At 33.8% G+C, this 26,115-nt stretch overlaps 1 protein-coding gene and 1 long non-coding RNA gene across 11 annotated transcripts in view; one reads left to right on the forward strand and one right to left on the reverse strand.

Annotated features, from left to right (window-relative positions):
- The window catches only part of LOC138691420 (zinc finger protein ZFP2-like), a 77,667-nt gene that overhangs the window by 13,597 nt on the left and 37,955 nt on the right, over positions 1–26,115 (forward strand). For 5 of the 9 annotated variants that reach the window (XM_069813332.1, XM_069813333.1, XM_069813341.1 and 2 more), the window contains 2 exons: positions 10,759–10,880; positions 13,390–13,487. In XM_069813332.1, the coding sequence (XP_069669433.1) occupies positions 10,793–10,880; positions 13,390–13,487 (186 nt within the window). In that variant the 5' untranslated portion in view covers positions 10,759–10,792. The remainder of the gene's footprint in view (positions 1–10,758; positions 10,881–13,389; positions 13,488–26,115) is intronic. The other 4 variants (XM_069813336.1, XM_069813335.1, XM_069813334.1 and 1 more) reach the window with 1 other exon arrangement.
- LOC138691375 (uncharacterized) lies at positions 579–7,065 on the reverse strand. Of its 2 annotated transcripts, none has more exons than XR_011329870.1 (6): positions 6,588–7,065; positions 3,264–3,420; positions 2,912–3,163; positions 2,524–2,646; positions 2,085–2,292; positions 579–1,754 (listed from the first exon to the last, which is right to left on the reverse strand). It is a non-coding gene; the product is annotated as an uncharacterized lncRNA (long non-coding RNA). The 2 variants fall into 2 exon arrangements; XR_011329869.1 differs by having other exon boundaries at positions 2,524–2,649; positions 6,588–7,063.

Consider the following 26,115-nt stretch of genomic DNA (forward strand, 5'->3'; position numbering starts at 1 on the left):
AACAGACTTTTTGACTCTACTTGGAGAACTCAAACTTGCTCAATTAAGGGAAACTTTACTAATAAAACACAATCCCAAGTTATTTCAAAATGAATAGTATATAAGTTAACTTTAACAGATGATGTTAAGAAATGTGATACTTCTCCAGACATTTTAAAAATCATTAGAAACGATAAATGATCTGGTCAGTGAGTGACTACATACAGTATTTTTTTATAGATGGATCCTGTTTACCAAGCCATAGATGTAGTGGTGTTGTAGTACAATACCAGTATATTCCCTTTTACAGGGAATTATATTCAAACACATGTTTGCCCCATTTTAACCGTGACAACGCTTTTTAGTTTTTTAAACATTCTGGTTATTGTATTGTGTTTGTGTTTAGTGAAAGATTTTAGATAAGGGCGCAAATAGCCATAGTAGCTGACGCGCCCTTTTTAAACGCCACTAACTAACTAACTTCAAACACTGACTAATTTTGATAGTGAAAATTTACATACACTTTTAAGATTACAAAATCTCCAGTATCGACTTCATAAATCTGAGAAGGCTGCATACTATCAGATTCAAAAACAGATATTCTTGCTGCAGTATTGGACGTAACAGCATGAAATCTCAATATTTTACAGTGTTTTAATATTTTAAGCAAAATGGTCGAATTACATCGACGACTGGTACTTCCGTGGATCCATGAACTTTATGGAGTGGGAGGTAATGAGGTAGCTGAAAGGTAGCAAAATTACTGTAAGGTTATCTATACCTGCATCTTACCACACTGTTAAAAGAATAACAAGATCAGAACATGACAATGTGGTAACAAAAATCGGAATGATTCTAAAGCAAATGAAAAAATTGCAATAGGCCATCCGGCATCCACTCCACGATGGAGGAAAATCCTCAGAAGAAACCAACTAATCAGACCAAATGGGGGATCCAAACTACCCTCGAGTGCAGCTCTGAATTTGCAGGCCAACGAGTCTACCGACTAAGCTACATTGGTGGCTCCACTAAAAATATGAAGTACATGGCACTCAGATTATTAAATTGACAAACCTAAACAATTATTCATCAGTTAAGCTATAAAATATAATACATAGCAAGCAAGTTAATTCAATTTAAAAGTATAAACAATTCAATCAGTTGAAATATACAGAAATTGATAATAAATATCATGCAAATTACTTCACATTACAAGCATAAACAATTCATCACTTGTGGTATACAGCCCACTATTTAATTTACAGCACATACAATTCATCAGTTAAGCTATAGGCCTACAGTCTACTATTCAATTTACAGCATATATAATTCATCAATTAAGGGAAACAAAAATATAGTACAATACATAGTAAAAATAATACACCTAATTTAATAACTGAACTTCTATGAAAATCTACAGTGGCAGTACTCATATTATCACAGGCCATGATTGTCTCAAATATTTACAAAGAACTGATATTTCAGAATCTCCCCATGCCATTTCTGAAATCTCAATGAAGATATGGATCATTGTCTTGACTGTTTAACTTTACACAGCTTTCAATCATCTGGTTAAATATTGGAGTGCAAGATAACAAATGACATCAACTGCTGAACACTTGGTATCAATCAACCAACAACTTCATTACATTAAAGGGGAAAAAAAACTGAAAGAATTAATTGTATATAGACACAACACATAAGACAAGGCCGCTTCAGAACAGTAATTGGCAAGGCTCTGTTGTTTTAGGATTCTTATGTAGATTCAATTTCACCTGAAAGAAAAAAGTAGCATCTATAAGTATGCCTAATTATGAGAAATAAGAGAAACGGTTGCAATAGTAGTAGTAGTAGTAGTCGTAGTAGTAGTAGTAGTAGTAGTAATAGTAGTAATAGTAGTAATAGTAGTAGTAGTAGTAATGATACTAATGATAATAATGATGATAATAATAATAATAATAATAATAATAATAATAATAATAATAATAATAATAATGACTGTAAAGTATGGAAATTAATATTGCAATGTAATATCAAAAGGTGATTTCACACCATCAACTCTTATCATTTAGTACAACAAATCTATTATATTCAGTTGCAATCACCAGTAGCTGTTCTTTCCTCCATTTTGTTGTTGGCTGATTTTTCACAAGTCTGCTATGATATGCAGCACTATCCATGACAATAACGCATTGCCCTAATGTTCTCAGGTTAACATCTGTGTTTGCACCCACTTCTCAACTACAGGGCTATTCATAGCACTATGGTAGTCCTGACTTTTCTTTCAATTGCATGAAAAAATTAAATCAGCACCTGCAATAAAAATTATACCTGGGCATATAATTACGTCACATGAATTCACAGCATTTAAATAAAGAAAATAAAACATAACATAACATAACATAACATGACATGACATGAGATCCTCTTTGGTGAAAGGCTTTCCCACGTTTTTATTTAGTCACCAATTTTTATATTTTTGTACCCTGATTAAAAAAATTACTCTTGCCAAATTTATGTAAAATATAAATCAATATAACTTACCGAGTATAAATCCACCTTTCGTTCTGGCATCTAATCTTCCACCCTCATTTGTTGGTCTACGAATAACACCATTCATGTCACTGGAAACTTCACCTGGTTTATTTCATGAATAAGTGGGTGATCCTACTTAAAAAAACAGAGAGAAAAAAGCAATTCACATTGACACTCTAAGAGACACAAAAATTTTAAAGACAGGAAAACCGTTAAAGAATTTTATAACTAGCCTCTAGTTATAATATGAAACTATTAATTGCAAAACATGTTGTTCCCACCTGAATTCATTACTAGTAGCCTATATTAATTGCAATTTCATATTCCACATAAGTGTTAACCTATTTGTTAGTAAAAAATTCAATCACTCAATGTCTCACAATACATTGAAATTTACCATTCATAAAAATCCAAGTCTCATCCAAGAATACTACGGGTTTAGGGTTCTCACGCTCCACATTTCTTATTTATTCTCTTAAAAACGAATAACATCACTTTCTCGTACATGTGTATAAGGATCCCCTTTGCTCCATAGAAATTTCATCTCTTTCAAAATTTTTTTTCACCGATGATAAGGATACTCTAAATAAATATCTTTCATAATCATCATTCATATGTTCCAGAACTTTTGCTGCTGTTAGTACTTCCCCTGTAACAGTAAATGAAAATTATGCCATATTTTTATACATATGACTAATATCAGAATTATATTGCATAAATCAACACAATAATTCCTGTAACTTCCCTACCTTTATGTAACTTGTCATAAATAAATCTCGCAATTGCATCTTTCGTAAAATCATCAGCATCAGTCACTGGATGTTTACGTAGTCTATGTTTTCCTGGTGTCACAAGTGGGGTCCCCTTCTGTGAATTTATCACTTTCGTGGCTGTAGTAAAACCAAGCTGTAATAACAAACAATAACATAACACTTCTAAAAATTGTTATATCATAAAATTCATGCATGATACCAACATTTACAGCTATATGAATAGAAAATGATCAACATGTTAGGTTGGATCTACGATAGGTTTAAGTAGGCTAATATTTAGATAATTCTCCAGAAAAGCTACATCAAAGAAGGCATAATTTTATTCTGTTTAATTGATTTCTGTGATATTTACATAGTGATGAACACGTGGTTTTAGTGCACAGCCACAAATACTTTCAGCACAAAAATCCTTTGACACTTACCTGTATATTCTAATGCATTGTTGTAGTCCCTCCCTCAAACGTGTTACTAATTACCAATATAACATGCGAGAGGTCCAGGACGAAGAGAAATGGTTAGTTTCCCAGTAGTACGTCCTCGTCCTCTCGAGTGTTATATCTTAACAAGTACGTTGGGTGGGGTAGCTTTTCTGAAGAAACACCATATTTAATATTACTTAGACCAGTCATGAATAAATTATTCAGCCAGAGTCAACGTTCCTATGCTTTATAGAGTATGTTATATAGTTATTTCAGGGAACGGATTTATATGGACTAAAAATATATGAAATATGTAAATATATATGTAGTTATTTTTACCAAAATATGGAATTAAATATGGATTTTTACCAAAATATGGAATTAAATATGGACTTAAAATTATAAAAAAATGACTATGTACGTTAAATATTGGTACATTTTAATCAAACTAAACAAAAAATATAATGGACGTACCTTATCTTCCAATGTAGTTTCAACAAAACACAATTTTTATTGTCTGTTACCATTACAATAGGTTACAAACATTTCTTTCAAGTGCTGAAAAGTGAATCTTCTTCTATTGTCTCTGAGGATAGATTTATACTGACTAAAAGAGCGTTCGACGTCATAAGAAGTAACTGGTACATAATTCAATTTCACAATGTCTGCTGGGGATAAGTCCAAGTTAATCTTCACTGTTGATTCACCACTCATCACAGCAACAACCTTTTGTAGTTCTTCATATCCAGGGTTTTTTGAAAGTACAGTGTCCACCTTAGCTCTTACTGCATCTGCAACTTTACCTCTACCACGATTCAGTTGTTCCACAGTACTATTTATAATTTCAAAACTTTCAGATAGTGAAAGGTGCCTATTTTGGAGACTTTTGAGCGTTTTTATGATGCATGAAAATGTATGCTGAATGTGAGCTAAGTCATTCTTCACACTTATGTCACAGGTAACTGTTTTCGCAGTATCAATTGAGACTGCATCTTCAGAGTCCAATGCAAGGAGAACATTGTTAATAGAGTCTATATGTTCGGCATAATATTCAACTGCTTCTAGCCATGTACCCCATCTAGTTAAAATTGGCTTTGGTGGCAATGGAATTTCAGGGTACATTTCTTTCAACACGTTAACTCTACTGGGAGCTTTGAGAAATACTTTTTTCACTGATGAAATCAACAAATCTACTTTAGGGAAATTGTCTCTGACCACTTCTGCCACACGATGAAATGCATGCGCCACACAAGTAAAATGAGTCAATTTAGGATATACAACAGATAATGCTTGTCCAGCTTTGACCATATAAGGGGCAGCATCGCTAATAAAGAATAACACATTATCGTACATAATACCCTTTGGCCACAGGATACCCATAGCTTCGTTGAACAGTTTAACTATAGTTTTGTTATTGCACTTTTCTAGAACATCACAATGTAAAAGAATTCGTTCAGAATATTGTTCACTTAACAAACCGATAACTACATTACCAACAAGTCTACCTTCTTTGTCGGGAGTCTCATCAATGGAAACCCAAATTGAACTATCTTTAATTTCATCTCTTATCTTCTGTATTGTCTCATCGTAGATGGATGGAGCATACGTCTTCCTAAGTGTTGACTCATCCGGGATTGTATGTTGAGTATATTTTTCAAGGAATTCCCTGAAGACCTTATTCTTTAGTTTGTAGAGAGGAATATCAGCAGAGATGAGAGAACGGCACAGGTCGATGTTAAACTCAGATCTTACATTCGATGTTGTTGGTTGTGTTAAAAACAATTGTCTCTGCTTGGAATTTAGTTGTTTGTTGGCCTGATGTTTACTAGTTGTAATGTGTTGTTGCACCAGGAACTTTTGTGTAGATGATACTGCACACTGACACAAATTACAAAATAATATTTTATTGTCAGTTGATAAACCATCTTCTTTAAATTCTGAAATGTAACTTGTTAGTTTTGATTTTAAATTGACTGAATGACGTACTTTTGGCATATTTACCGTCTTTATAGTATGATTTACAAAACTGAACCTATGTGTACTCTGACTGGCATTTAACTGTTGAGCTGCACAACTGAAGTCTGTTAAAAATTTTAAATTAAATTAATACAGTTTTGTAACTTACTTTCCCATTGTTGATAGGACTGCTAATTTTCAAATAACTCTGATGTTAAAGGGATTACTGAACATGTGTTTAAATCTCTATTGTTGAAATGTATTTTTAAAAGTTAATGGAATTTTGTTTTGTTTTATTGTTAAACCTAATATAATATGGACTGTTTTATATGAAATATGGAAAATATATGGAAATTAACGAAAATATGTACTAAACTCTAAAATATGGAAAAATATGGAAAATAAAAGTAGGATTTTTCAACCCTACACATTGTGAAACATAAAGATAATGCAAAATATAAATTATATTAGCTTTATAAGTAAATATGTATTTACATATAAATCCTTTCCCTGGTTATTATATAAAATTGAATTATTTTTAAGCACCATAACAGGCCAACATTCATGTAATATTTGCTGCAATATCAAGTTAATAATTACAATATGACTTGTATTTTCTTCGGCCGATGTGGCATGTAAATTGTGATCTGAACGGTTAATTTAATACCAAAAGAGAAAACTGGAAATTTACTTTCGTGCTGTTTGATTACTTATTCGTCTAATTTGTAAATGTATTTAAGCTATCACCTACTGCAGTATTACAGTATCTTAAATGTATTTAGTTTGGCAATATGAAAATCACTGACTTGATTAAACATGTAGGCCTAACCTAAAAATTAGTTTTGTTTGACCACAATCATGAAATTATTAGTGCAAACTCCTAAAACTGAATACCACTTTGAAATGTATGCTTAAGAATACTTACTCCTAATAATTGTCCTATTCTGGTTGTAATTGCTGTCTCCGTTAGCATAATTCCTTCTTCATTATCTTCTTTCTTCAACTCATTATACACGTGAACTACAGATTTCTGAAGCGTACTCTGAATGCCACACATTTTCTTCCTTGGAGGAGTCACTGCAACACTATTTCATTTTTTTGACATAGTAATAAAAATCTAAACACGAAAGAAATTCATTAAAATTTGAAATAACATTTCTATCCATTACCCACGTGCATTATCACGCCCAAGTATATTATATTCATTCGTACTTATCTGACTATTCTTGAATTATAACCACAACGCAACACATAAAAGAACTATTATGTATTAATATTAATACTAATATTAATTAATTATTAATAAGTTCGAATTTCACTATCTTCCAGTAACCGGCTGAGAAATCTAGTGCAATTTTAATTTCATGGAACTCCAGTACCGGCAAATATTGTCGATATTTGCCTCAGCTGCCAACATACCGGTTACAAAATCACTACCATTTATAGTATTTGTCAGTATAGAAATTCGAAACGAAGTTGGCAAAAGAAAATTCAACCTTCAAACTAGAAAATCACCATAATCCACTAGCATTTGTAGTAATGGGGGAAAAATGGTTAGGTTTCACCCTTAGGGTATCAAGTTACCTGGTCTTCCCTATAGTTGTCATTTGTTCTAGAATTTTCGTTCATTTTGAATGGATGATGACGTTATCAGTTGTTCTTGGTTGTTTGACGTGAGTGGTGTTATGTTGTGTCTGATGACTAAAGTTGAAAATTTCTCATTTTATGATTTTTGTGATTTTCTTTCGATTTGATTGGTTATAGTTATCGTTTATTCTAGAATTTTAATTAATTTTTCGTGGATAATGACGTTGTCCTGTTGTTCTTGGTTGTTTGACGTGAGTGGTGTTACATTGTAGATTTGTCTGCATTTGTCGAATGCGCATCACCATGCTTACGAAAAGCCACTTTTCAGTGCCAATAATTTATTTTGTGTGCACAAGGTTGGAATTTTGAAGTAAGAGGGAAAGGAAGGAAATCGTGTTCTGAAATTTATCTATTAAATTTTGTGTCGATTTTGGTTTAGTTCTTTCGCTGGTGAAGAAGGATTGTGTTCAATGTTGAGAAGAAAACTGTTTTTCTGTGGTTTAAAGGAATTATTTACTGAATTTTCTGTAGATGTTAAGGTGTAATAAGTGTTCGAAGAGAATTTCATTTAGTGTAAACACGTGGTTTATTTATGCACAGTTGACTGTACGACAAAGTGTTGGTTTAGTTATTTGCTCCCTGCATGGTTTAAGTTTAGATTGCCTTAAAGCCTGTGTCATTTGTACTGGAAGTGAAGTGGTTGTCGATGAAGACGTCGATGAGAATTGAATTTTATTTGATAAGGTGATAAATTATTATGTTTTGTTTTGTGTTTTAGTGATTTTTGGGGGTAAAGTGCGGACGACAATTGCTAGAAAATTACTACCAACTATGAAGTTCGAATGCCACCAAACGCCAAAAAAATCAAAGGCGAAAAATTAAATATATTTTAATTTTTTTTGGAGGGCTTGTTCTTCTTTAAAAATATGAATATATATATTTGATTTTTCATCTTTGATTTTGCGATGTTTGGTGACATTTGACTTCATAGTTGGCAGAACGTCAGCCATGTTGGATTTTGCCCATCTTCTAGGAAATTACCTACAGTTTTAGTAAAATTTATTAAATTCCATTGTGAGAAATATAAATTTATATTTAGCATTTGTTGAAGTGAGCATATATACTAAAAAGTAAATTTATGTTAGGAACAACAGTTTAATATCAAAAGCGAATCTGTTTTTCTAGCCACACTATTTTGATTTTATGGCTGTATTTTTTATTGTTTCTATTAAATACTTGTATTAATTTACTTTAGAGCTTCAGAAGTACAATTTTGCACCTGTCAACATCATATTTGTAATTTACTATGTGAAAGTTAACTTAAAAAAATTGCATACTTTGAAAACATATGTCTACTGTTGATATTAGGCTACCAGTATTCTTAAGTCTTGGAGTGAACTACAGAAAATGTATGTTCTATGATTTGAACTCCCCCCCCCCCAAAAAAAAAACCAAATGTGAAATTTCTTCACACAAGTAACACCCGTCAAATTATTAAGTAACACCCGCCACATAAGATTAATTAAATTGTAAATGCAATGCTTAATATTTTAATTACATCCATTATAGGCCTATCACTCGATTCCTTGAACTTTCCTCTCACTGAAAATAGGTAACACAATTAATTCAAACTGTGAACTTCACAGAGTTATCAGTTAAACTGTATCATTAATTTATGCATGTCTTTTTCATGTTACCCGTCACATTGTTTATTTCACTTATACAGTATCACCTGACAAATAATGGTTAGAAAAAAACATAATTAGTTGTGTCTGACAAGCAACAAGTGGAGATTCATTGGAGTATAAAAGAACTAGTAAAAATATTTTATTAATTATTGTAGCCTATTCCAGTTAAATTTCGAAGAATCTCTTTCTGAAAGTAACACCCGTCACAGTGGAATTGACCAAGTACGAAAAGTTGTTTTTATAAAACTTTGGTCATTTAACTTACCTCAGTGTTGTTGTTCCCCGTTGATGTAGGTTCTGGGTGTTAATGGTGTTTGTCCACAGCCTGGGTATGCATTTTTAAAGTTATGAAGTCGAGAAACATTTGATGAGCTTTTGTTCTTCCGTTTGCACTCTCAGAATGGCGATATAGGAACTCAAATATATATAGATCGTCTGTTTTTGGTTCTTTTATCTGGTAGACTAATAATCCTTGTTCGATGTATCAATTTACACTACTTTCGTTATCTGTGTCGATGGCTTTACGTAATTCGCGGAAGTTAAAGTTATTTCGTGATGCGTCAGGTACATATACATGTGATGCACTAGCCATCGTAAGATTACTAGAATATCGAAAGCTTAGACTGTGGTACCGGTAGTGTAGTGATTCGATTTAATATACGTAAATAAGACAATTGATAGTAGATAAGTGGAGTAACGCCATCTTTTGGATATTTATCATACTGTATTAGTTTATTTGTATAATATGAGTTAATTTGTAATTTATTTCCGAGGTTAAATGTAATTAGGTTAAAAACAAACTAATGAAATTCAATTTTGTTATATAATAATGAACTTATATATTTAATGCCTTTGGAAGTATTTCACATTAATTATGTCTAAATATAATTTTTAAGACTTTGTTTTTCAACGAATTCGTAGCATAATGGCTGTGATGATGGTTTATGAACGAAAAGACCTACGATCGAATACCGGCGTATTCAAGGGTAAGTCATGTATTTTAATTTAAAATGAAGTAGTTTGTAGAATAAAGTGGGTAGAAGATGAAATAGAGGGAAATATGTGAAGAAGAGTGCTCAATGAAGTGGTGTAGGTGGGAGAAAGAAAAGTGGGAGTAGTAGGGGTTTCGGGGGCGTGAGCCCCCAATTTCATTCTTATTTTTATGTATTTTAATCGTACCTGGCGTCGTCGTCGATCTCCAATTGGTCTGTAAGAACAGCGACTGGATCTTTAATTTGCGCAGTTTGTTTTAAAGATTATAATTTTTGGTAGATGAAAATCCTGTAGGCCTGTAATGTTACCATTAATTATATTGCTCTTTATTTTAAACTGAACTTTCAGAGAAGATAGTAACATATTTCGTTCCTAAGTGAAGAATAAATTTTAATTTCATGTCTTAAATGCTAATACTTAGGCGTAGAAGGTAGATATTTTAAAGTTTTCAGTGTAAATGAAATGGTAATTATTTTTATAAGTACCTGTAATGTGTCAGTAATTACATACAAGTTCTATAGCGATATTGACATCTGTAAATAAAAGAAATAGATTACAGTGGGAAATATTATATCCTTGTAGTTAGGACATAATGAATTTTATTTATATCTAAGCTTTGGGCAATTTTTGCAGAAATTATTTCGATTCGTAATTTATTCATCATGCTTGCCCTAGTCCAGTTATGGTGATTTTGACATAGGTCTACAGTAATTCATTGGCACTTTACTGAATGTGTACTTTTTACCACATCAGTTATGTAATTAGAGTAGAGTTGAGTTTATTTGTTTTTCTTACTTTGTAATTTAACGACGCTGTATCAACTACTAGGTTATTTAGCGTCGATGGGATTGGTGATAGCAAGATGGTGTTTGGCGACATGAGGCCAAGGATTCGCCATAGATTACCCGACGTTCGTCTTATGGTGAAAATCTCGGAAAAAACCCAACCAGGTAATCAACCCAAGTGGGATTCGAACCCACGCCCGAGCACAGTCCTGGCCCGGCAGGCAAGTGCCTCAACTGACTGAGCTACACTGGTAGCGTTTGTTACTTCATTTGAAAGTCGCATGTGCTTTTATCAGTACTTTTATCTGCATTGAGAATTTCATACAGCACCATATTATTTATGAAACACTTTATTTCTAATATAATATAAAATACATTTTTCGTGATATTAGAAACATAGAATTCAGACCAGGAAATGAACTTTTAACTCAAAATTAGATTCAACAAACGCAAAGAGTTTTGCTTACAAGCAGCAGATAATAATTAAACTACAGTAGAATCCCTCTTATCCAGCACTAAAGGGACCAGGCTAGTTCCAGATACGAAATTTTGCCGGATAATTGAATAAATACTGGCATATACAAAATAAGTTCCTATTTCATGGTGCCAAATGTTGAAACTGCAGCCATGTGAAGCTTATTTCTCTGTGACTTGCACTTAACTGAATAAACTTAAAAACTGTGTGAATTTTCCTTAATGAAACACATCACACAACACGAAAAATACACTAATTTTAGGTTCGAATATTCATTGAAAATTAAAGTTCTTGTGAACTTCTAATGTGGCACCACTGACGGCCCAAATTTAAATAAACGTAAAAGCTGTGTGGATTTTCATTATTAAAATACAAATAATACACTAATTTTAGGTTCGAATATTCACGGTAGGTACTGTATTTTTTTTTTTTGCCCAGCCAAAAGTGTCGTTGTTTTGGTATTGCCAGTTATTTGGGTGCTGTTTTTTTTTTTTTAATTGAGTATGCCCCAACGAATATAACTTACATGTAGGGGCTATACAAGAACACATACATATGTTATACAATATAATTGAAAAGTCATGAAACTACAGTCTTTGAAAAACAAGCAATAACACAAGAATTTATGAAAGAAAGAAAGCACAATAAGAACAAATACAGTAGTAAGATAACATAAAGTTTTGGGCAGAAAGAAGAAAAAGTTTGAAACCATGAAATAAATAAATCACCTTAGAATTAAAATAAATAATCTTCCCAAAAACGTATTTTTAAACAATTCTTAAAACACCGGTAATTTGGTAAAAGTCTATGTTCTAAAGGAAGTTGGTTAAAAGTTGTTGTTAAAAAATGGTTAAGTCCTTTCGTTCCATAAGGTACAGAGCTATGCTGAGAAAAATATATATTGTCTTTTTGTCTTGTAAATAAGTATGTATATCTTTATTAAACTGAAATGTAATATTACTATGTATTAAATTGTTAATAACTTTGTACATGAAAATAGCAGCACCTAAGTTGATAATTGATTCAACTGGTAGAACGAAAGAAAATTGATATAGATATTTAACTGGAGTCAAATAATGAAAACCCAATAAATTTCTTAAAGCTCTATTTTGAATAAATTGTAAAGGTCTCAAAGCAGCTTTCTTATTATGTCCCCAAATAAATGACATATACATTAAATGAGAATGGATAAAATCATAATATAGATTCAAGAGACAAGATATAGATCTTTTAAGACTTTTCAAAATAACAGACATTGGAGCAATTTTCTCACAGACAGCCAAAATATGCTTATCCCATGTTAAATGTTCATCAACAATTAAACCTAAAAATTTAACTGATGCAACTTTTTGTATTAGAGAATCATTAAACTTTAATTCTTTCGGAATAATATAATAAAATGAAGATTTAGTAAAAATCGTGTACACAGTTTTTTTTTTTTTCAAATTCAAAGAAAGCCTATTTGCGCTTAACCAGTTTTTGAGAGTAATAATGTCTGTCTCAAACTTTTCAAATAGTTCTTCAATGGAGTCAGTAATATAAAATATACTAGTGTCATATGCAAAAAGAGTGGCAGTCCCATGTAAATGAACAAATTTTATGTCGTTGACATAAATTAGAAAGAGAAGTCCCAAAATTGATCCTTGTGGCACACCACATGATAATAAGACAGTATCACTTTCCAAGTTATTCACTGAGACATATTGATAAAGTTCACTTAAATAACTCAGAAACCACTGTAAAACAATACCTCTAATACCAATAGATTCCAGTTTACACAACAAAATTGAATAATTAACTGTATCAAATGCTTTTTTAAGATCAATAAATAAACGTGCTGGAATTTTATTTTCATCCAGAGCTTGTTCTATACAAGTAACCATGTCAGCAACAGCATTTAAAGTAGATGATGATTTCCGAAAACCATATTGATGAGTGTAGAAAAATTCTATTCTTGTCAAACAATTATATAGTATTTTTTCTTACATTTTTCCAATATTTTAGAAATAACAGGGATTTACTGTATATGACAATGCCAGTCTTCATTTTGTTTCTAAGATAAATACTGTAACTTTTCGTGTGCGTGTGTGTATGTGGCGCGATGTGCACACACTACGGAAATAAATTATTATTTAGCAAGCTACTGTATGTCTCCAAATAGCTCAGATTCTCCATGTAAATTTAAATTCTTCATTTCAGTCATGATGGACGTGATCAAGATAGAACATGAGGTCGACCCGCTGGCTACACAGTCAAATGATAACACAGATGCACAAGAGAAGAAGCCTTTACCTGAGGTATATCTAGAGTAATTACTACTTATTCTGGAAGTGTGTCATTTATAACAATATAGAATGTGAAGGAAAAAGTATTCTAGAATAGTCTGATATGAGACAGCTCCCACAGGGCCAAAGTCAACCAGCAACTGTCCTCTCGTCCACATGCCTCATCAGAGGTATGCTATCATCCAATTAATGACTTTGCCAAATCGTAAATCTAATTGAAAAATTACAGGGTTCATTTTATTGACCCCTTAACCCTTCTGTTAAGATGCATCTACACAATTCAGTTTTCCATGCATTTACGCATGCAATCTGGGGAGAATATTGAAAGAATCAAGTTGAAAATGGGCCTTCAGTTGAAATGCATGCAAATTTTGTGTCTGCACGGTTCGTCATGTTGAACATGATCTTTACTATGTATATAACAATCAATATTAAATGTTACTCCGATACTTGTATCTACTTGATTCGCAATACTGTGGTTGAACACTCCATAGGCACTCGTATTTGCGATAATCTTCAGTAAAGCTAATCGTACTTGTCGCCATTTTCAGCTTAAATGGTCTACCATCACCAAGCAAAACAATTTTCAGTTTATTCAAGGCCACTTAGAATAATCAGCTCCTCGTTACAGGCTGCTGTTGAACGAAATATGCACAAGATACCTATCAGCGATGGGTAGCTTTCATTTGCCTTATTCGCTCTCACTTTTTATGAAATAAGCATGCACAATTGAATGCATTTCGTTCACTCTTGCATGCATTGCTTGAAAGCGTAAAAGTTGAAAGAAAACTTGATCCATGTAGGTGCACTTTTACGTCATGTCTTGTCTTATCTCTTCTGTGTCCTCATTTCTCGCCTTTCACCTACGTTTCGTTATTTCTACTTATTCTGTATTAGATTTTAACTTTCACTCTTGTACTCACTTTTTATAAGATCACTATCCATAGTATTTCAGTATTTGGATCCGATAATCTTCATGGGACTAGTCTAGTGTTCGAAAGGTCGAATTTAAATGGAACTCATATATATCACTTTTTTATAAAGTGAACAATAGATGGCATCCAGTCATGTAATCGTCAAATGCTGTAGAATAAATACATGTTTCAAATTTGATACTAAAATTCAGTTGGATACTTAGAGTCATTCAGATGCAGAACAGATGTTTATCCAGTATATAAGAAAGAATGTTGTATACTTAGCAGCTGCAGCAGATAGCATGTTCAAATAAAGTATGAAAAGAAAATACTATTTCAGTAAGCAGTAAATCCTTTTTCTTTTATCCTATGTTAGCTGCATCTTATGGGGGCTTCTCCCCCTTCATCTCGGTATACTACATGAAGCATTTTAACTATAATTATGTGTGTGTATTCCGCCTTTAGTCATATTTTCTCATTAACGTTTTCGGTACGTAAATTGTACCATCTTCAGATGTATGTATATGATGCTAATTGTTAACCAAGCCTATGGGTACATGTATCGTGGACTTAAATGATCAGTGTTTTTGTGCATACTGTGCTATGTCGGTGAAGTGTTGTCATGATTACATAAATGATTACCTTAACTCTTATATACTATTTGCTGGTACAACACTTTATCAAAATTAAATTAGAATGTTTCAGTCAATATTTAAAACACTATTTAAAAAACACTGTTTAAAAAACACTGTTTAAAAACTGTTTAAAAAGCACATAGTTTTTACATCACTTTAAATGTGTGAAGTATGTGATCACTTATTGTGTGGTGTTTGCCGGTGTGAAGTTAAATGAGGCAGTTGTGGTGATCTTGTTATTTAGCGTTGAGCTGGACGCAGTATCGTAACATGGCTATGTTTGCTAAAAGTGATGTTGAGACACTTCTATAATAGTTGATGGCATTACTGTGATTTGTATCCATAGATGTAATATTATAACAGAATGAAGGTTGTCAAGTCCATGGATTTAGTATCGCCTGGCGTGTCTGTAACAATATGATTAAATATTAGTTTATGAATTTGAAATTGGGAATGTTTGTAATTGAAAATTTGGAAATTCCTTTAACTGGTATTGGTTATGGTTAACTGCTTGGGTAATGCCTATTATGTAAGAAAAGTAACTTACAGTTTTAACGTGTATTGATCTGCTCGTGCTTGATGCTAGGCTGATACTAGAGCGATGGGCTTGCTCACAGTATTTTTTTAGTTATATTGTCTGTTACCGGAAGTAGAGGGGTTATCGGTGAAATCTGTGTGCGTGATTGTTTCGGCGGGAATAGTTTGAATAAATTGAAGAGTGGGTTATTTATGTTGGCTATTTGTTCATTTAGTAGGGGTTTTCCTGAGTTGTGTTCTTTTATAATATGAAATTGTTCCGCCGTTTCTATTGTGGGGTCGTTTGTGATTTTTAGTATTTTCAGAGTGTCATTAATATTTGCGAGTTCGTGGTTTTCATCTATGAGGTGTTGTGCGAATTTAGATCTGTTTCTATTATAAACGAAGTCAGAGGTGTGTTCCCGAAATCACAAACGACCTCATTATCTCCCGGCCTAGTTGCCTCATAAACGATGTCATCTTGGTTTCACTTGTGAGTTTCAGACCTGTTTTCGGGCAGTTGACTGAACAACAACAATCTATGCAAATCTAGTCTTTCAGGTAAAGCTCCCTGTAAAGCAGAGTTGAATAATTTCAAGGGAAAAATTCTTCCGGGGCCGGGTATCGATCCCGAGACCTCTGGTTGAACGTACTAGCGCTCTGCCAACTAGTTTGTAGCTCAGCTGGCAGAGCGCTGGTACGTTCAACCAGAGGTCTCGGGATCGATACCCAGAACAATTTTTCCCTTGAAATTATTCAAATCTGCTTTACAGGGAGCTTTACCTGAAAGACTAGATTTGCATAATATATACTTCACTGTGTATGTTAACAGAAAACCACAATTCCAAGTCACACAGAGATTGTGTGCACTCGATGTGGGTCTCTTGCATTTCGTCAGCCCACGCGAGTTGTGTGGATATAAAGGGAAAAGTTGAGACGGTGTCGGGTGGAGTTCCAGGGTAGCTGAGTTGGCAGAGCACTGGTACGTTCAACCAGAGGTCTCGGGATCGATACCCGGCCCCGGAACAATTTTTCTCTTGAAATTATTCAACAACAATCTACTTCCTAACCATACCTTATTTTTCAATTTATAACAATAGAATGTGTATATATGGCACAAGATAGTTACAGTAACATAATGATCTTCTCTAGATCTGGTGCTCATTATAAGATAAGCTTTGAATAAAGACACAGATACATGGTACAAGACTATTATAATAACAAAATAATCTGCTCTGGAAATAGTGCAGATTATAAGATAAACTTAGAATATAGACAAAGGATAAGTAGTCATGATAGAATACAATTAGAATAACAAAATAATATACTCTAGAGATGGTGCAGATTATGTACTTTGAAAAACACAAGTTAAGTAGACGTGATACAAGATGATAAAAGACAATTAAAATTGCAATATAGTCTGCTCTAGAGCTGGTGCACATTATAAGAATTGCTATTCGAGGACACAGAATAAGTAGACATGATACTAAACAATTGCAATAACAAAATAATCTGCTTTACAAATGGTGCACATTATATGCTTCGAATGATACAAAATAAATAGACATGGTATAAGACAATTACAATAAAAAAATCTGCTTTAGAGGTGGTGCACATTATCAGATAAACTTCGAATAAATCTAGCTACTGATATGTTGTTGGCGACTCCTAGACAGTGAGTCAAATTTTTTAATGTTTGAGCTGCGACCTGAGTATCCATTTGAAAGATTTTAGAAAAGGTCTCTGTAGTAAATTTAGGATAGCAAATCATGCTTTTGTGCTAGTAATAGTATACGTGTGGAAGCAAATCACACTACCCAATATGAAGATAATACTTGTTTTTAGTCCATTTTCATGCGTAGATTCTGAAAACAATGCTTAAAATGTCACATCACGTCACAATTTTTAGATATTTTAGATATCCTACATCGAAAACTAGTTAGCGTGCGACCTGGTAACATGCATGTCATATGTTGGCTATCTTGTCCTACATGATTACTTACTTATTTACAAAATGAAAATGTGTTATTTACTATACCATCTAACCAAGTATTTGTCAGTTATCAGGATACCGGTGATAAATCTGTTTTCTTCTAGAAGTAGACACTGCAAAGAGTTAAACCCAGGTAGAGACCGGTCTGGCACTTCTAATGGGGTTTTAAAGTAATATTATTTCCTGCATAAAACGTGATGTAACTTATGTGAGAACATGTGTTTCTGTGTAGACATTAATGGTTTAATGAGTGAACTGGGGATTGAGCATAATCTAGATGAGGCATGCCAAAACCCTGCATATTGTGCAGCTGTCTGTGCGATATGCAGTTTCTATTCCCCTACCTGGAGGGAGTGAATCAGGTTGAAGTGGAGCGCGTTAGGACTTCACAGTACCTGGAGTAGCAGACCAGGTTTTCTTAATCAGTACTCTCACGGCAAAACAAACTTGACAATGGTCATCAAAGGTTAGACAACTTACGGCTTTCATTTCATAAGGTGGTAAGTGATGAGAATATAGTGAGAAATACATGTGAGGCTCTTGAGGTTGTAAGGAGCGAAGAAAGCAACTATTTGCAAGACGGAAAAATTTTCTAGAAAAATATATAATGGCAAATTTTCCATCTCACATCAGTATATTATGTTAATATACTTACATTAATAAATCTTTAAACCTGACATAAAGAGAATGTCATCGCATCACAGCTTGTGAACTACACTTTTAATTTCTTTCAGTAACACTCCCAACTTGTCGATACTTGTTCTCAAACTTTTCCAAATAAAAATTATATGTGAATTTAATTTCTAAGCTTAATTTATATTATTTATTAATATTAATGTTAATTTATATTGACATACAGCAAGGAAATTATTTCAGTGTAAAAACTTCACAATATCCTACTGCATGTAATTAATTGGGAGTATAATATTTTCTTCAACATTTGTGTACCAATGTTCCCAATAAATAATAATGCTGACGAACAATGAAAGAGTAGGGTCAATTACTTTAAAATAATTAGTACTTACTACGTAAAATGAAATACTGCATTCGGTTTTTGTTGTTTCGAAATTACTGCAATATTTTTTTCTTCAAATACTATATAAAAATCTAGTTAATAAATTGCGCTTTGCAATCCACTACTTTATAAAGTATAACTGAGTAAGTCTACTGTTTCTTGTATTACAAGTATCAAATATAGACACCAATAATAACTGTGTTTTTTTTTCCTTCTGCTAAGTGTGTTTATAATGTCCAAATGCCTATTTAATCCAACCCTAGAAGCGCAGAATAGATTATTGTACACCCCTCCAGGTAAGAACTGGTAAGAGCAACGCCTGAATGATGCAGTCCGCACAGACCCGTGATCCGCGCACATAAATGCACAATCAATGCCTCATTTCTGGCATGCCTGATCTAGATAATTGACGATTGTTTATAGATTCATCTAAGTTTAGCTTAAAAGCAGTGTTACTTCATAATTGTAATGAATTTCCATGTGTTCCGGTTTTTCATTCTGTACGTATTAAAGAAAATTATGAAAGTATGGCTAAGATTATGCGTGTTTTAAAATATGAGACTCATTGTTGGAAGATGTGTGGTGACCTTAAAGTAATTGGTTTGCTACTTGGTTTGCTTCACATTTTCTTTTTCGTGGGATAGCTGTACTACAGAAAAACATTGTGTGTTATAACAGTGGGGCAAGTGGCAGAAATATGTTCCGGGGAAAAGTAATGTAAAAGAAACACCATTGGTTCAGCCTGATAAGATTGTTCTTCTTCCCTTACACATAAAACTTGGGTTTATGAAGAATTTTGTCCAGGCACTCAACAAGGATGGTAGTGGATTTGCGTATTTTCAAGGCAAATTTCCACAGTTAACATACAAAAAATGAAAGAAGGAATTTTTATTGGACCTCAAATCAGAAAACTCATGGAGGACGAAATGTTTCAGAAAAATTTACAAACGGTTTAATTAGCAGCTTGGCAATCATTTAAAAGCATTGTGCGTGGTTTTCTTGGAAAAACAAAAGAAAACTGTAAAATTTTGTTGTCAAATTTGTTGAAATGCTACAAAATCGTGGGTTGTTGAATGTCTTTGAAAATCCATTTCCTTCATTCACATCTAAATTTTTTTCGGAAAATCTGGGTGATGTTAATGATGAACAAGGGAAATGGTTTCATCAAGCCATTTCCATCATGGAGAAAGGTACCAAGATCGTAAGGATCCAGTAATGATGGGAGATTACTATTGGTTTTCTTGTGAGGGAGAGCAGGCAGGAGTACAAGAGAAAATCACATACATATTACCAAACACTTTTAAGCAAAGTTAGAGGTATGTTCCCTTAAAATATGGCCCAAATATTATTTCATACATATAAAACTACATTTTTTAATTAATCTTAACCTAGCATGAATACGTCATTATATCATATATCATTATGTCATAAGAATTAATCTAACATAATATTTTATGTGAAACCCCATATGAGTAATTCTAAATGTTTTTATATCTGTTTAATCTGACGTGATAGGAGATTTCTGTGGCGATTTTCAAAATCAGCGCAACTTTTTCGTTAAGAATCGCCTGTTTTTATTGCGGAGGTATGACAAAAAAATGTTTTTCTTGAGTAGTGTTATTAAGGTTATGTGCATTTCATTCAATACCGTAGAAGAGGGTAAAGTCGATCAAAATTTTGCAAATTTTTAATGATATTGAGGTTATGCAATGGAGCGAAGTTCCTCAGAAAATAGCATTTTGTCGTCATATCCTTCACTTATGAAGACACATTACAAGAATTGAATTACAATCTATAAAAAACTGTTTTTTTATTTGACTTGTGATCGAAGTTACCTGCTTAAATAGGGTAAAGTCGATCACCATTGAATTTTTAGTTTAAGATTGATTTTGAAATATTGCGGAGTAAAGTCGATCACTGTTTATGTTTTTAAAAAACAAATTAAGTGTATTACATATATTTTATTTGCTATAAGGGGTGTAAAAACAATAATAATCTTCAATATATGCCTATAGCATTATATAGTGTATCTTTTGTTACTGTGATCATACTGTTCGATACAGTTAGGCCTATAAGTCTTCACTGTACAATCGCGACTATGACTGCCAACTTATAAAACATAAAAACACATTTTAATACTTCACATACCAACAAACAATGATTTAAGAATTCAAAATTTACATAGAAATACCACCCTTCAATTATAATCTAAAATGCAGTTCAACATTGCTTAGGTTTATATCAGATGTTATTTGAAATCCTCTCCTCGTCATGTCTCTTTAGAAACGTTGTTCCCATAGTCAGGTACAGAGGAGTGTACAAAATATGTTCCTTTGGCAGTGCTTCTTTTATGCAAGAAATTGACCATAATTTCGTCTTCCTCTTTCCCCACTATCCCATCAATATAAACTATACTATGACACTTTTCTGTTTATAAGTGTTAGTTGGAGGTATTTCGGTGAACAATTTATTCTTCCTGCTGGTCCTATCTGTTTCGAGTAGGTCGATGGCATGATCGACTTAAACCTACAAAGGTACAAGTTTTCTTAAAATAATAAGTTTCAATACTAACATTCACGAACTACAAAACTATTGTTTCAGGATACAATCTCAACGAAAAGTACAGTACTTACGTATACTTCCTGTCTCCTTTCACTGCTGACGATAATTTAGAGTTTGTAAGACTTTGTTTTCCCTTAAGAGAAAAAGTTGAAAATAACAATTTTCACTTCAACGGTAATTACATCCCATTGTTGGCATGCTCAGGCTTTTTGTTGTCCCTCTCGCTTACATTTACAATGTAAGGCATAGAAGTCAGCATAACAAAATTTTAACAAGTAACTGAGAATATATATATATATATATATATATATATATATATATATATACAGTGCCGGAAAAATTAATAGCAACTCAGTTATTTTTTCCTCCAAATTAAGTTATGTCATGTTTTAATGTGACAGGTGTTTAAAAAGTTAAACAATTTATATATTTTCTGAAAGGGTGTTTTATTTCCTTTCTAATGGTATGTAACAAATTCTTTTATGGCTGTTTATATGGCAATCTGTGTAGTGTTTGTTAATTGAAAGCAAAATACCAAAATTTTGCATTTTATGGGTTAGTGTGTATTGTGCTGCCAGATGGCAGTAAATGACACGAAATCATTTTGCTAGTTTTATTCATTGTTCACAGATGTTTCTGTAGTGCATACAGTTGCTAATGTCTACCTTCTGTTCCTTCTTGTCTGTTAATAATCCCTATGAACGTTCACAGGAATTTTTCGTGATTACCTGTTGTGTTTTTGCGATTGAAAGAGTTTGATTGACAAATTCTAATTCAAAAACGCGTAAAATTATGATATAACACCAAGAAAAGCTACACAGATAGTGACATTAAGTGAATGTGGCAAAACTAATAGTGTGATAGCTCAAATTGGGGGGGTGAATAAAAGTACAATTGAGAGATAGTTGGCTAAGTTTCGAGAGAGGGGTGCTGTTATGAGTAGTAGAACGCGAAAATGTGGCAGAAAACTGAAAACTTCACCCAGACCCGACAATGCTTTGCGTCGTTTATGTTTGGAAGACAGATTTGCTAACTCGTAAGAGCTTACGGAAAATTGAAAGGAAACTTCTGGGGTTAATATTTGTTCTAGAACTGTAAGGAAAATATTGCGAAAATTTAATTTGGTGCCCAAGAAGCCAGTGAAGAAACCAATGCTCACCAAACAACGTATGAAGCTTTTACAGGGGCTAAAGAACATCAGCACTGGCCAGCTGAGCAATGACGTAAAGTTCTTTTCAGTGACGAATCTAAAATCAACATTGGTGGAAGTGATGGTGTTGTACAGTGTTTCGGAAGGCAAGTGAAACACTGAATCCAGCATGTACTGTAAAACTGTGAAGTTACCTACTAATGTTATGCTTTCGGGAGTGTTTCTCATAAAATGGTGTTGGGAATATCGATGTCCTGGAATCTACTGTCAATGGAGGGAAGTACAAGAAGATTTTGGAGAAGATGTTACCATCAGTAAGGGATTTGTTTGCAGAACAACCATTCACTTTTCAGGACGATTCAGCACCCTGCCATCGTGCAAAAATTGTCAGAGTTCCTACGTGAGCAAGAATATGTCACAGCACTGTCTTGGCCTGGCAATTTACCAGATGTAAATCCTATTGAAAAATTGTGGATGATTTTGAAGAATAAAATAAGAGAAAGGAAGCCCTGAACAAAAGTGCAATTATTGAGACCATCGTGAGCATCTGGTAGCATGCATGCCCATGGAAACTTTACGACGACTAGTAGAGTGCATGCCAAGAAGGTATCAAGAAGTTGTGAGGTCAAAAGGCTATCCCACCAAGTACTAGTGCCGAGATAAGAAACTAATCCATGAAGTGCAAAATTTTGGTCTTGTGCTTTCAATTCACAAATCCTACACAGACTGCCATGTAAACAGACAGAAATGAAGTTGTTACATACCATTAGAAAGGATATAAAACAAGCTTTCAGAAAATATATAGATTGTATTATTTTCTAAACATCTATCATCACATTAAAACATGTTATAACTTAATCCGAAGGTAAAAATAACTGAGTTGCTATTAATTTTTCCGGCACTATATAATATATATATATATATATATATATATATATATATATATATATATAATAGTAATTCTCGGTGCTATCTTACTCACTATTAATTCCATCATCGTCAAGAATGCCACCATATCCACAAAAAGAATAGTGTGTTCTGGTTTGTGAAAATGTCTGTTTTGGGCCCTGGTCATAAGCATAGTAGCACTCACGGCTAAATACTCAGTTACGAACATTGCAACCCATTATAGTAGGCACTTAATATATCGATGTTTACCATCGATGATTTACGTAGAGCAGCATTTATTTGTAAATATGAATATAATATTTCATTCTTGTCAGTATTTTTGTACATAAGTACATTGAATCTGAAACTTCTCAATTCTGTAAGTTACAACTGGCTTTATGTAAACTATACCTACATGTTCCCCTTACAATAAGGACTATAGTTATAAACCTAATAGAACTGATTGACCTTAGGAATCAAAGCAAACATTCCTGGATACATAATCGAACAGTGTTTAAGATTATGTACATAAGTGACATCGAAATTCGTATTATTTAGGATATATCTTGTGAAAATAAAACAACAGCGATTCAGAATCAACTCTCAGAAAACCAGACTCGAGAGACACACAAGCAGCTGTTAATGAAAGCATATTTTTGATATCAAATTCGTTTTTCATGCCTGGATTAGGAGAAAATAACATTCTTGGGACTGACATGCTTTTCTAAGCCTTCAGCCTGTTGTTTAAATCTGCATTTCCAACTTAGATGAAATGATCTTGTTAAAGATACTGCAAGTATATTATACTGCAAATTCCATAGTTGCCTATGCTGCTCAGAAGAATCTTTCTCGTTATTTTTGGTACCTCAGAGAAGAGCCGATTTCCCTGCCTCCTTAAGTAAAAAAGTATCAGTGATTGAAGCTTTCCAAAATGATGGTATTGAGGGCAATTAAAGGAGAATGGCTTCAGAACTGCATAGCATCTTTGAGAAAAAATATAGAATATTTTATGACTGTCAAGACTTTCAGATTTTTCATCCTACTTGCACTTGATGATTCGAAATTTACAGAATTCGATACCGAACTTTGAGGAGATGTTCAGGCTTTGGAAGTGAAATATGTACTTACTGTAAACATTTATAGGAGTATTAATACCACTCTGTCAGTACTGTTATGCTACGATTTGACATTATAGAATGCATTTTAATAACTTTAAATTTTATATTATTCTTTGTACTCTATTGCATTTTGCTTAAAATAAAGTTATACATCAATGTATTTGCGGAGGAATTGCTGATATTTACGGCCATCATGCTGTGCGAGGAGCAAGGGACGTATTCCCAGACATACATCACTCAATGATATCATTAAAAGATCTCTGACTTCTTGTGGCATCCTGTCGCTTTTGAAACCACCAGGTATTAGTCACGCTGATGGTAAACAACCCGATGGTCTCACCTTAATTCCATGGTCTAGAGGAAAATCTTTAATTTGGGACTCCACTTGCGTTGACACTCGGCTCCATCTCACTTGCTGAATACCTCCAGACCCGTAGCATCTGCTGCTGAATTAGCCGTGAAAAATAAAGTCAATAAATATGCTCATCTTTTAGACAATTATATCTTTGTCCCCTTTGCTGTGGGGACCTTCGGTCCTTGGGAGTCATGATGCTAAAGTTTTGATGTCTCAAATCGGCCCAATTTTGATCTCCATTACTGGTGATGGTCGTTGCACTACTTATTTGCGTCAATGCTTAAGTATTGTAATTCAGTGAAGAAATACAATGAATGTTTTGGGTACTCTTTCCGAGTCCAGCCCTTTAGACGAACTCTTTCTCCTGTAAAATTTAATAAGTATTCCATATGTAAATATTCGTTTTTATTTTTATATACCGTATTGTTCAAATTGTTTCAAGTTTTCAGTTTTTTTTTTATTTTATAGACTTTGGTAACAGCCTCTAATCATCATCTAAGATTTAACAAATTTTGTGAATATTATTTTAATAAATATATTTTTCCTCCCATTATAATGACCATATTCATACAATATAACTAACTAATCTCTGCCATCATGCACCTTTTAATGTCTGGCTCCGGTCGAGGTGGGTTCCGCCAAGTTGGTGACCAGGGGATGTAATGGTGGCTCTCGTGCTTTTATTTTCGGACATTAATCGCCTTACCACCACCCAGCCCTTTTCAATCTCTCATCTTTTTCATCGCTGTATTTCTCCTCGCCAGCTACCATTGCATGCGGAACGCCCACCACATCATCACAGCCATTTTCACCTCTCCATCCCTGCTGTTGGTTTTTGCCACATCCGTTACCATGATGGGATGAGTTAAGAATACATGATAAGGCTTCATTCTTCTTCCCCTTCTAGTTCTTATATCTATTATTAGGTTAAGTTCCTTAGGTTTATAACTCCTGTCTCACCAGCGGGGATCTCCATGAAGCAATAGTGGACCCTCCATACTGCCCCTATATACAAGTTTAGGTGCCGAGCCCGGACCAGACGTCAAGTACATTCACGTAGAGCCCCAATGGGGGCCCAGGGCAATTTAAACGTCCCGGTGACCGACTCTGCTCGCCGGGGCGAATATATCGCTCCGACATGTTACCGCTGACTTATGGTTGTCGCAGTGTAATCAACCACAAGTCCCCTGAAGCTGCGTGCTGTCTCGGATTGCTCTGGCTTTGGTGGGTGGGTCGGAGCTAGCCGAGTAGTCCGGTGGTTGTGTAGTGTAGAGTGGGGAGCCAAGGGCGGTTATTCCCGTGGTAGGGGCATAAAACTGCGACACGCCTCTGGTGTAAAACTTGCCATTAGGTGTGTAATGACCAGCTTGAAGGGTAACTTGCGGAGGTGGGTTGCTTGGGATCGGGCTGTGGGGGGGTGCCCAAGACCAGCACAGACTGAGAAGAATTTTAGGTGCCTTTTCTTCCGCCCCCCTCCCCGGTGGCAGGCTGACG

This window comes from Periplaneta americana, chromosome 16 (genome assembly GCF_040183065.1).
Source record: "Periplaneta americana isolate PAMFEO1 chromosome 16, P.americana_PAMFEO1_priV1, whole genome shotgun sequence".
Classification (NCBI taxonomy): Eukaryota; Metazoa; Arthropoda; class Insecta; order Blattodea; family Blattidae; genus Periplaneta; species Periplaneta americana.